At 41.5% G+C, this 13229-nt stretch overlaps 1 protein-coding gene across 5 annotated transcripts in view; it reads left to right on the top strand.

Annotated features, from left to right (window-relative positions):
• Nucleotides 1-2577: 2577 nt before the first annotated feature.
• pisd (phosphatidylserine decarboxylase) overlaps nt 2578-13229 on the top strand; it is a 46818-nt gene continuing 36166 nt past the window's right edge. For 2 of the 5 annotated variants that reach the window (XM_049604900.1, XM_049604903.1), the window contains exon 1: nt 12233-12532. In XM_049604900.1, the coding sequence (XP_049460857.1) occupies nt 12348-12532 (185 nt within the window). In that variant the 5' untranslated portion in view covers nt 12233-12347. Of the gene's footprint in view, nt 2632-5745; nt 5784-7542; nt 7680-12213; nt 12533-13229 lie in introns of those variants that run through there. The other 3 variants (XM_049604904.1, XM_049604905.1, XM_049604901.1) reach the window with 3 other exon arrangements.

Genomic DNA, 13229 nt, shown 5'->3' with positions numbered 1-13229 from the left:
TACATATATGTATGTATATGGATTTTCACATTTCCAATGGTCCTTGAACGCAACATGACAAACGATACGTTATTTCAGATATTTCATCAGAATTTTACATCTCATTAAAAGTTGTCCAAATATGAAAACAAACAATGAAAAACTGAAACTTTTCAAAATTTTAACTTTTACTTTAAAAGTTTTAAAAACCTAATCACTGGTGTTTACTGATTCACCATCGAGTTAAAAATCAGAACAATCAGAACAAGAAAAGGAAACAAACAACTCCATTCATTTATCGCAGAGTTTCTGTCTTCACCATCTGTTATATCCTTCAACTACTTTAATTATGGATACAAAGAGTCTGTCTGTCTGTCTGTCTGTCTGTCTGTCAGAGAGCCTGTCTGTCTGTCTGTCTGTCTGTCTGTCAGAGAGCCTGTCTGACCATCATTTTCATTCAGTCCCACTGAGGCTGACCACTCCTCAGCGTCGGGTTGATGAGTTGCCTAATTTTAATTTCCCTTGAAACATTTGGCCTAATAAATTATTTCAAAGACACCATGATCATATTCTGGGTTATTAAATAATGAACTCACAATCAGAATATCAATAAAAAGATGTAAATACAGAATAAATCATATAAAGACATTGTGTGTCTGAGCAGGACACATTATAAATACAGAACGCAGGTTGTTGTTCATGTGCAGCTGATTGTGAGACAGAAAACACTGCTGCTCTGTTACTGAGAACATCATGTGATAACTGTATGTGTGTCTCCATCATTATATTTGTATAGGTCTGTGTAACATCATGTGATAACTGTATGTGTGTCTTCATCATTATATTTGTATAGGTCTGTGTAACATCATGTGATAACTGTATGTGTGTCTCCATCATTATATTTGTATAGGTCTGTGTAACATCATGTGATAACTGTATGTGTGTCTTCATCATTATATTTGTATAGGTCTGTGTAACATCATGTGATAACTGTATGTGTGTCTCCATCATTATATTTGTATAGGTCTGTGTAACATCATGTGATAACTGTATGTGTGTCTTCATCATTATATTTGTATAGGTCTGTGTAACATCATGTGATAACTGTATGTGTGTCTTCATCATTATATTTGTATAGGTCTGTGTAACATCATGTGATAACTGTATGTGTGTCTTCATCATTATATTTGTATAGGTCTGTGTAACATCATGTGATAACTGTATGTGTGTCTCCATCATTATATTTGTATAGGTCTGTGTAACATCATGTGATAACTGTATGTGTGTCTTCATCATTATATATATAACATTATGTGTGTGCAGACACAAACTCCATTAAAACTTTCTGTAGTTGTTAATAAAGCCTGTCATCAGCTGCCACCGTCATTAGAAACCGACGTTGCTTCTCTCCTGTGTCTCATCCTCTCATCTCTCCTCGTGTCTCATCCTCTCATCTCTCCTCATGTTCTATGAGGGCGGAGCTAAGACGCAAGGAAGAGACTCAAGTGAGGGAAACATGGATGCGAGAAATGGTTTTGGGATGAACCCAGAGAGCTGAAGCCTTCATCACTGGAGGATGACTCTGGTGTTTGTCTCATTCATATCTGACCCCCACCCCCACCCCCGCCGTGTGACGTCATCTGTGTTTAGAGGCCATATTGTGAGAAATAAAACCCATCTGTGATGAACTTATTAACATTCAGCTTTAATCTTCATCCATCAGCTCGGTTTAATCTTCATCTTCATCATTAACATGAACTTCCGGTATCATTAGCCTTACCTGACAGGCAGCAGCTGCTGCAGTTTCACCTGACAGACTTTTTTTTCTTAATTCTTTATTAATAGACTTGACATTGCATTACATTAAATGCAATTATAACAACGTATTGCAGAATATTGGATGTGTATTCATAACAACGCATTGTTGATTAACATGTTGCTACTCTGTAACATCCTTCAAAAAGACATTAATAACATGTAAAATGACATAACCAAAAGGAACATAAAATAACTAATATGCTAAGAACATAAGAAGGAAAAGAAAACATGTCCCAACAATAAGGTGTATGAGGGAAACACTATACCATATGCCGAACAGCCTCATCAGTTTTGTTACATATCACACATTTAGATCATTCAATACGTAGGATTTTACCAATTATTTGAGAGGTCTTAAAAGCTTTCTTATTTTCAGTTATTTTGGAGACAGAAGCAAAGAGATATTGTAATTCGACACGAAATAAATTTGCGTTAGGTTTAGTCTGAGTGATTCTAGATTTATGAATGTGAAACTTGCCAGTAAGACAGATGGCTTTGAGAGCACAGTTAATAGGTTGTACGTCTGTATTACAGCTCAGAAACAAGACCATTTCTTCTGATATTGGTGTCATTGTATTAAACGCTGAGAAAATCAGTAGAGCAGCATCAGTCCAAAATTCTTGAGAAAAGGAACAAGTGTAGAATAGATGAGAAATCGATTCGCTTTCAGCTTTACAGAAAGAGCAAAGTGGAGAGACATCTGCTGACACCTGACAGACTTGACTCGGGGAAATGCTGGCTCTCTCTTGTGTCATGACGCACGACGTGCTGCGTCACTTCCACAAACAACATGGCGGCGGCCTGGCGGAAGGTGTGCAGCGGACTGACTGTCAGGTATTCACCTTTGTTTTGGTTCTTTAAAGTAAATACAGCTACGTCAGTGACGTCTTCACTCTGCAGCCTCGAGGCGAACACGTCATGACCGTGTGACGTTTGTGTGGTGTTAGTGACGCTGTGTGTTATGACGTATGACTCCACCAGACCCCGCTCAGAGTTTGTATCAAATTAACATTTGATGACAACATGCAGCTGGTGTGTTGAGTGTGACGTCCGACAGGTTAAGAGTGTGTGAATGAGAGGGATAAAGGTTTCGGCTCAGGTAACACGAACCACGTGTTTAACATACACCTGATTACGTCACAGGAACAGGTGAACGGGAGCTGACTGAAGCTGCTCTGGGTCAGAGGGTGTTTCTCAGAGTCAAGGGTGTCCTCATGTGATCATCATTAACCCTCAGCAGACTGAGGAGGTTTCACTTACTGTGACCTGATGGACTGACTGACTGACAGCAGTCTCAGGCGTGTTTTTTATCTTCATCTAATTGAATTTTTATTTCAACTGTTCACAGCAGCAGGATGAAGGATGTGAGGAATCAATAACCAATATCATTTATTTATTTATTTAGAAAATCAGGACAACGCATATTAATGAACATGTACGACAGCACACGTAAATATGCTAGATTGTAGCGCGGGGGCTAATTTCCATCTGGAGTCCTTTAAGCATGTTGATTTTACAATACAAAAGAACAAGAGATATACAGTATTAAAAGTTTGTTATTTAAAACAAAAAAAGAAACAGAAAGCAGTTACAGGAGAAAACAGGACAATGCATAAGTATGCGTTACAACAGGGAGTTAATACAGTACAGCAAGCAGTTAGGGGTGATTGCACGTTTGGTTAGCTCTAGGAGCCACACTTTCAGGTGGCTCTTGAAGGTGGCCAGGGTGGAACATTCCCTCGTGGTAGAGGGCAGTGTGTTCCAAGCTGCAATCCCTTTAATAGACAGGGCAGTTTGGCTGAAGGAGGTTTTTCTGAAGGGAACCTCACAGTCCTTGTTAACAACAGCTCTGGTGGTCCAAGTCTGTCTGTATCTAATAAACTGTTTCAGTGGGGGTGGTGCCAGGTCATGGGGCACTTTATATATTAGGCATATAGAGAAGAATTTACAAAAATTAAGAAAACTCAGCAAGTTATATTTCCCTAAGATATTGCAGTGATGATAAGAAAAAGGTTTTCTGTCTAGAGTTTTTAGTGCTTTTTTGTACAGAAGCTCAACTGGTTTCAGGATAGTAGAACCTGACATGGACCAGCTGGTGATGCAGTAGCTCATATGTGAAAGTATCATAGAGTGCAAAAACATCAGAGCAGCTGCAGCTGACAGGGAACCTCTGATTTGCTTAAAGTTATAAAGATGGAATTTAATTTTATTGGATAACATTTTAACATGGTTTTTGAAAGAGAGTTTAGAGTCTATAATCACATCTAAGTATTTAAACTCATTAACAACATTCAACTCTTCTGTGCCCAAAAAAACACCAGAGTGAGAAGGCATAGTAGTAGAAGGTTGCTTCGACAAAAATAAACAAACAGGTTTTTTTTGCATTTAAGATAAGATGCGATCTAGTAAGCCATGCTCGTATGTGTGTAAGAGCTATTGAGAGCACACGTGCTGCCTCCTCAGGATTTTTAGCTTTAGTAAAAATTACAGTGTTGTCAGTGTAAAGCTGGACATCCACATGTAAACAAAAATCAGGTAAATCATTAATATACAATGAAAATAAAATGGGACCCAGTATGGACCCTTGGGGGACCCCTACTGGACAACCCATGCAAGAGGAGCTGGCACCGTCCACCACAGTGCATTGTTCTCTGTGTGACAGATATGAGTCAAACCAGTTAATAGTTTGGATAGAAAAATTTCATCAGGACAATTTAGATAGAAGCACCTTCTGGTTGACGGTGTCAAAAGCTCTTTTTAAATCTAGGAATACGGCACGAACACATCCATTTTTATCTAGGTGACATTTGATTTTTTTTCCATGAACGTGGTCAATGCAGTCTCGGTAGAGTGGTGTGGTCGAAACCCAAACTTCATGGGATGTAAAGGAGTTTGGCTATTGCCGAGGAATTCAATGGTTCGTTTGAAAATCCATTTTTCAATTATTTTGGAAGTAGTAGGTAAGATGCTGATTATCAATATGGCACAGATAAATAATGTCTCAATACAGATCAATAATGTATCAGCACAGATCAATGATGTATAAATACAGATCAATAATGTATCAGCACAGATCAATAATTTATCAATACAGATCAATAATGCATGAATACAGATCAATAATGTATCAGCATAGATCAATAATGTATCACTACAGATCAATAATGCTTGAATACAGATCAATAATTTATCAGCATAGATCAATAATTTATCAATACAGATCAATAATGTATCAGCATAGATCAATAATGTATCACTACAGATCAATAATGCTTGAATACAGATCAATAATGTATCAATACAGATCAATAATGCATGAATACAGATCAATAATGTATCAGCACAGATCAATAATTTATCAATACAGATCAATAATGCATGAATACAGATCAATAATTTATCAGCATAGATCAATAATTTATCAATACAGATCAATAATGTATCAATACAGATCAATAATGCATGAATACAGATCAATAATGTATCAATACAGATCAATAATGCATGAATACAGATCAATAATGCATGAATACAGATCAATAATGTATCAGCACAGATCAATAATGTATCAATACAGATCAATAATGTATCAGCACAGATCAATAATGTATGAATACAGATCAATAATGTGCCAGCACAGATCAGTAATGTATCAATGCAGATCAGTAATGTATCAATACAGATCAATAATGTATGAATACAGATCAATATTGTATCAGCACAGATCAATAATGTATGAATACAGATCAATAATGTATCAGCACAGATCAATAATGTATGAATACAGATCAATAATGTATGAATACAGATCAATAATGTGTCAGCACAGATCAATAATGTATCAATACAGATCAATAATGTATCAGCACAGATCAATAATGTATCAGCACAGATCAATAATGTGTCAGCACAGATCAATAATGTATCAATAATGTATTTTATTGACAGAGTTTCTTCAGTGAGCTGCAGCAGAACGCTGAGTACAGGTCAGTCTTACTGCTCCGCCTTCATCACCTCCTCCTCTTCCATCACCTCCTCCTCTTCCATCATCACCTCCTCCTCCTCCATCACCTCCTCCTCTTCCATCATCACCTCCTCCTTCATCACCTCCTCCTTCATCACCTCCTCCTCCTCCATCACCTCCTCTTCCATCATCACCTCCTCCTCCTCCATCACCTCCTCCTCCTCCTCCTTCATCACCTCCTCCTCCTCCATCACATCCTCTTCCATCATCACCTCCTCCTTCATCACCTCCTCCTCTTACATCATCACCTCCTCCTTCATCACCTCCTCCTCCTCCATCACTTCCTCCTGTCACTTCCTCCTGCTGCTCTCTCTTTACTCCCTCTCCTCCTCCTCCTTCAGTTCAGTGTCAGTGAAGGAGGTTGTCAGTCTCACATTTAGAGACAGTCAGTAAAACCAGTATGAAACCAGTATAGAACCAGTATAAAAACAGTATAGAACCAGTAGAACCAGTATAGAATCAGTATAGATCCAGCATAGAATCAGTATAGAACCAGAATAGAACCAGTATAGAACCAGAATAGAACTAGCATAGAATCAGTATAGAACCAGCATAGAATCAGTATAGAACCAGAATAGAACCAGTATAGAACCAGTAGAACCAGTATAGAATCAGTATAGATCCAGCATAGAATCAGTATAGAACCAGAATAGAACCAGTATAGAACCAGAATAGAACTAGCATAGAATCAGTATAGAACCAGTATAGAACCAGAATAGAACCAGTATAGAACCAGAATAGAACTAGCATAGAATCAGCATAGAACCAGTATAGAACCAGCATAGAATCAGTATAGAACCAGTAGAACCAGTATAGAATCAGTATAGATCCAGCATAGAATCAGTATAGAACCAGAATAGAACCAGTATAGAACCAGAATAGAACCAGCATAGAACCAGCATAGAACCAGTATAGAACCAGAATAGAACCAGTATAGAACCAGAATAGAACTAGCATAGAATCAGCATAGAACCAGTATAGAACCAGCATAGAACCAGTATAGAACCAGAATAGAACTAGCATAGAATCAGTATAGAACCAGTATAGAACCAGCATAGAACCAGTATAGAACCAGAATAGAACTAGCATAGAATCAGTATAGAACCAGTATAGAACCAGCATAGAACCAGTATAGAACCAGAATAGAACTAGCATAGAATCAGTATAGAACCAGTATAGAACCAGCATAGAACCAGTATAGAACCAGAATAGAACTAGCATAGAATCAGTATAGAACCAGTATAGAACCAGCATAGAACCAGTATAGAACCAGAATAGAACTAGCATAGAATCAGTATAGAACCAGTAGAACCAGCATAGAACCAGCATAGAATCAGTATAGAACCAGTAGAACCAGTATAGAACCAGTAGAACCAGCATAGAACCAGTATAGAACCAGCATAGAACCAGTATAGAACCAGTAGAACCAGCATAGAATCAATATAGAACCAGTAGAACCAGCATAGAATCAGTATAGAGCCAGTAGAACCAGTATAGAACCAGAATAGAACTAGCATAGAATCAGTATAGAACCAGTAGAACCAGCATAGAACCAGCATAGAATCAGTATAGAACCAGTAGAACCAGCATAGAACCAGCATAGAATCAGTATAGAACCAGTAGAACCAGCATAGAACCAGCAGAACTAGAATAGGACAAGTATAGGAACAGCAGGATTGTGGGTCGAATCTCTTGGACCAATCAGCTCTCTCTGTTTCCAGGTCGTGGCTTCCTACCCCGCCCCCGGCCCCTCCCTCTTCTGTTAGTGACAGGTGGAGGTTACCTTGGTTACCAGCACTACAGGAGGAAGAGCCAGCAGGATGAAGAGGCTCCGCCCCACCTGGCCACGCCCACACAGGTAGGAGACCCTATCTCTATCCTACCCGTCCTCCTCCTTCCTCTTCGCCCTCCTCCTCCTCCTCCTCTTTATCTTCCTCCTCTTCATCTTCCTCTTCATTTCTCGTGGAAGTGTGTGTGTCGGGGCACTCCAGCGTGTGCGACCCACGACAGTTTCCACCGTCTTTTACTGTTTTTAAATCTGTCTTTTAACGTTCAGTGTGCGTGGAAAAGTGCGGAGGACCGATATGTGGATTTTGCATTCTTCTTCATCGTGGCGCTAGTCTGTAGCGCCTGTGAAGGAGAGAAACCGGTTCTCCAAGATGGCGACCGGATCATTATCACCAGAGAGCGCCGTCTGTCTCTTAGTTTCTGTGTGATGAGGTCCCAACTAATATTCCAGTGGAGATCTTCGTCCCTTTCCTGCGGGACAATAGATCTCCACGCTGATCCTCATGGCGGAAGAAAGGAAGGAGAGGCAGTATTCACCAGAAAATAAAAAAACTCTGTCTGAATAACAGACGCCAGCTACCCCTGTTGCCTTTGGTCTTCTTGTCAAACACGCAATCTCTAAGGCGCAACGTAGACAAGCTGGAGATCTGGGCACGGCACAAACAGGAAATTACTGAGTGTTGCCTACTCGCCATCACCGAGACGTGGTTTAATGAGATCCTCGCTGGATTTGGCTGTCCCATTAGACTGGACTGGTCCTCAGAGGTGATGGGGAAAAGCTGCGGAGGAGGTGTCTGCTTCTATGTAAGTCAAAGGTACTGTAATAACATCATTGTGCGCGAGAGGATATGTACCCTGGACATAGAACCACTTTGTGTCTCCTTACGCCCTTTTTATCCACCACGTGAATTCCCCCAACTGTTTTTTACCCTTGTGTACATTCAGCCCTGAGCCAACGCCAGTGCTGCCACTCAGCTGATAGTAGATCTGTCACACAAGCTGGACTCTCTTTCCAGGGGGGCTTGAATCATGTCCAGTTGGACAGAGTCCTAGGGACATTGGAACAATATGTAAATTGCCCCACCACACTAAAAAATTCTACTGTTGATGTGTGTTATGGAAATGTGAGCATCTTTTTATTGTGCTCATATAAACTGTGCTTCAGGCGTCAGGAGGTAGAGGAGAAGACCATCGAGATATGGACACAGGAGAGTATCTCCTCCCTCCAAGCTTGTTTTGATTGTACGGACTGGCAGTGCTTTATTGATGCTTGTGATAACAATATTGATGTACTCACTGCAACTGTTTCATTACTTTTTGGGTGGATTTGGCAATCCGTCCTAAACAGGTGTTTATCTTTCCTAATAACAAACCTTGGGTAACCAAAGATCTTAAATTTGCTATAAACAAAAGGAAGACCTAGGAAGACTAGCGCTGCACCATTTGATAAAAAGGTGCAATTACAATTTGAGTGGACAATTATGTGATTTGTGATTGTGATTCCAATGTAATAAATAAATGGTATCATGAGTCTTGTTGGTTGACTCAGTGTTTCCCTGCATTATATCAGCGGGCACTGACCTGACAGAGTTATTGTTATGGACAGACAGTGTGTTAACGACCATCAACAGACTGAGCACAGTCAAACACGCTGCTCACACAGCAGCGCAGCACGACACTGTACACACAGTGGAGCGAGCCTGTGTTGCGTTCAGGCGTTGTCACGTAAATGACAAATTCCAGCGCCATAGCACAACACAGCAGCATGTCAAGTGGGCCGAGCCCGAGCAAAATTGCTCAGTTTTTCATTTGTTATATAGTTTGTTATGGAGTCCATGATTTCCCCGTGACACTTACAGATGTTTGCGTAACTGTGCTTGGATGTTGTTTTATGAGGCTCTGGTGTCTTTCAGTTGTCTCTTTGTCTTTAACGTTACACGGCTCGTCTTCCTCTCACATGCACTCTTCCTACTTCTCTCTGTGCTGTCTCAAGTGCTGATATAGATTGGTCGTGTTGCCGCCGGACGTGGCGACTTTAACTTTTAAACTTTTACACAGCATGTCTTTCTGTTCAACGTCGCCGTACCTGAATCCAAAGTATCGCCATGTAGTAGACGTTGTGTTTTTTGTGTCTGTGTTGGTCACTGCTGCACACCGGCTGGTCACCTGACCATACGTGCTGCACGCACCAGGATAGCTTGTGGGCGTGATGTCAACAAACTCCACACACTACAGGAGAGGCAGTCACGTTCACAGGCACACACGTAAACATTCATTTACATTAAATCGCAAATCGCAGCCTTTAATGCGGCTATGTAATCGCACAGCCTGACATCGGGATTAGATTAATTGTGCAGCACTATTGGGGACCCTCAGGAGAAAAAGATGGTCTCCAAAGAAGTTAAAGCTGAAATAGCTAAAGCAAAGACCAAGTACAAGGAAAAGCTAGAGAACCAGTACTTAAAGGAAGACCTGAGGTCAGCGTGGCAGGGGATCAAGTCTATGGCCTCCCTCAATCAACAGGATGATAAGATGAGGCAGCTTATTAGTGTAAATGGGGTTGAGGAGGCGGATCTGCCAAATACTTTTCATTTATTCTTCTCACGGTTTGAAAGACATGATTTCAATCAAGATGTCTCCTGGCTGAGGGACTCCCTGGTACCCCACAACGAGATATTGATATCTCAGGAAGTCTTCCTCGTCATCTTCATCTTCCTCCTTCATCTTCATCTTCCTCCTTCTCTTCATCTTCATCTTCATCTTCCTCCTCGTCTTTCTTCTCCACTTCATCTTCCTCTTCCTCCTCCTCCTCCTCTCAGCAGGTCATATAGTCTCTGTCAGGGTTCTGTTTGTTCTGGAGGACTGACGACAGTTCATTTATCAGAGACACCACTCGTCCCACTGCTGTCCAACAGAGGACAGGCTAGTGACGGGTTCTCTCCAACAGAGGACAGGTTCGCTACGGGTTCTGTCCAACAGAGAACAGGTTAGCAACGGGTTCTGTCCAACAGAGGACAGGTTCGCTACGGGTTCTGTCCAACAGAGAACAGGTTAGCAATGGCTTCTGTCCAACAGAGAACAGGTTAGCAACGGCTTCTGTCCAACAGAGGACAGGCTAGTGACGGGTGCTGTCCAACAGAGGACCGGTTTAGCAACAGGTTCCCTCCAACAGAGGACAGGTTAGAGAAGGGTTCTGTCCAACAGAGGACAGGTTAGAGACGGGTTCTGTCCAACAGAGGACAGGCTAGAGACAGGTTCTGTCCAACAGAGGGCAGGCTAGAGATGGGTTCTGTCCAGCAGAGGACAGATTAGAGATGGGTTCTGTCCAACAGAGGACAGGCTAGAGACGGGTTCTGACCAACAGAGGACAGGCTAAAGACGGGTTCTGTCTGAAAGAGGACAGATTAGAGATGGGTTCTGTCCAACAGAGGACAGGCTAGAGACGGGTTCTGTCCAACAGAGGACAGGCTAGAGATGGGTTCTGACCAATAGAGGACAGGCTAGAGACGTGTTCTGTCCAACAGAGGACAGGCTAAAGACGGGTTCTGTCCAACAGAGAACAGGTTAGAGATGGGTTCTGACGAACAGAGGACAGGTTAGAGACGGGTTCTGTCAAACAGAGGACAGGTTAGAGACGGGTTCTGGATCCAGCCCTCAGAGGGCCGATGGTTCCAGCCTTCAGAGGGCTGATGGTTCCAGCCTTCAGAGGGCTGACGGTTCTGGATCCAGCCTTCAGAGAGCCAATGGTTCTGGATCCAGCCTTCAGAGGGCTGACGGTTCTGGATCCAGCCCTCAGAGGGCCGATGGTTCCAGCCTTCAGAGGGCTGATGGTTCCAGCCTTCAGAGGGCTGACGGTTCTGGATCCAGCCTTCAGAGAGCCAATGGTTCTGGATCCAGCCTTCAGAGGGCTGACGGTTCTGGATCCAGCCCTCAGAGGGCCGATGGTTCCAGCCTTCAGAGGGCTGATGGTTCCAGCCTTCAGAGGGCTGACGGTTCTGGATCCAGCCTTCAGAGGGCTGATGGTTCTGGATCCAGCCTTCAGAGGGCTGACGGTTCTGGATCCAGCCTTCAGAGGGCTGATGGTTCTGGATCCAGCCTTCAGAGAGCCAATGGTTCTGGATCCAGCCCTCAGAAGGCTCATGGTTCTGGATTCGTTAGCTTCAGGTGTCAGAGTCTGATGGTTCACTGGGTGAAAGGTGACACTGATGTCACAGTGATGATGTCACACTGCCAGGTCACTCTGACTCAGGCCCCTCCCCCTCAGCTCACTGACTCATCTGCCTCCTGATTGGTGCATTCACTGTGGACGTGGTGTGATGAGTTAATGAGTCACTCTGATTGGACGGAACAAAAACACTTGTTTTTTTTATTTACGTTTTATCTGTCAGTGTGTGTATATATATATATGTGTGTGTGTGTGTGTGTGTGTACATATTTGCTGTCTATATATTTCTGCTCTATAAATACCCACTCTGTGTGTTACAGCCTGTAGCCAACAGTTTCAGTCTGAGAGACACACTGAGTCTGTATAAGACAGAGAGGAGGGGCGAGAGGTGGGGCTCTCACTATAAGCCCCTCCCCTCCGTATAAACTCCTCCCCTTCATCTGTCAGTCAGTCAGTTCTTCTTCTGTCCTCTCAGTGGACACACTCTCTCCTGTCTCGTCTTCTCTGGTCACACTTGGACATCAGCATGTGTCTTCGTCTGTCTCCATCTGTGGCGTCCCCAGCCACGTCTTCATGGTAAGGTTCTTCCCTCGTCACCGTGGCGGCGAGCGTCGTGAGCGTGACCTGCTGCGGCAGGTGAGGCGCCAGGGGCGCACGGCTGACGGGGAGAAAGAGAGCGAGAAAGGTGGAGGAAGAGGAGAAGGAGAAAGAGGAGGAAGAGGAGGTGGGGTGAGGACAAGAACGTCGGCACGATTCAGGTGGGAGAGGAAGAAAAGAAAAAAGAGGGCTGACTGTAGTTTAAAATAAAAATAACAGGAAACTGAAAACAAACAAAAACACAAATATAGATGATTAAATATTAAAATATGTTTGTTTTTATTTACAGACACATAGAACAGCTCAAAGATAAACAAAGTTCAGATGTTCATCTGTAAAATGTTTCACTTTAAATAAACTAAAGTTCACGTGAACAAATCTGAGCTCCAAATAATCTACCTCTACCTATTTACTCTTTATATATTTACACTTTATATATTCTGCTCTTTATATATTTACACTTTTTATGTTTGCACTTTATATATTTTACTCTTTATATATTTACACTTTATATATTTTACTCTTTATATATTTTGCTCTTTATATATTTACACTTTTTATGTTTGCACTTTATATATTTTACTCTTTATATATTTACACTTTATATATTTTACTCTTTATATATTTTGCTCTTTATATATTTACACTTTTTATGTTTACACTTTATATATTTTGCTCTTTATATATTTACACTTTTTATGTTTACACTTTATATATTTTACTCTTTATATATTTACACTTTATATATTTTACTCTTTATATATTTTGCTCTTTATATATTTAGTCTTTATATATTTACACTTTATATATTTTGCTCTTTATATGTTTACACTTTATATATTTACACTTTATATATTT

This window comes from Epinephelus fuscoguttatus, linkage group LG18 (genome assembly GCF_011397635.1).
Source record: "Epinephelus fuscoguttatus linkage group LG18, E.fuscoguttatus.final_Chr_v1".
NCBI classification, from domain to species: domain Eukaryota; kingdom Metazoa; phylum Chordata; class Actinopteri; order Perciformes; family Serranidae; genus Epinephelus; species Epinephelus fuscoguttatus.
This window is presented reverse-complemented; position numbering and strand designations above follow the sequence as displayed.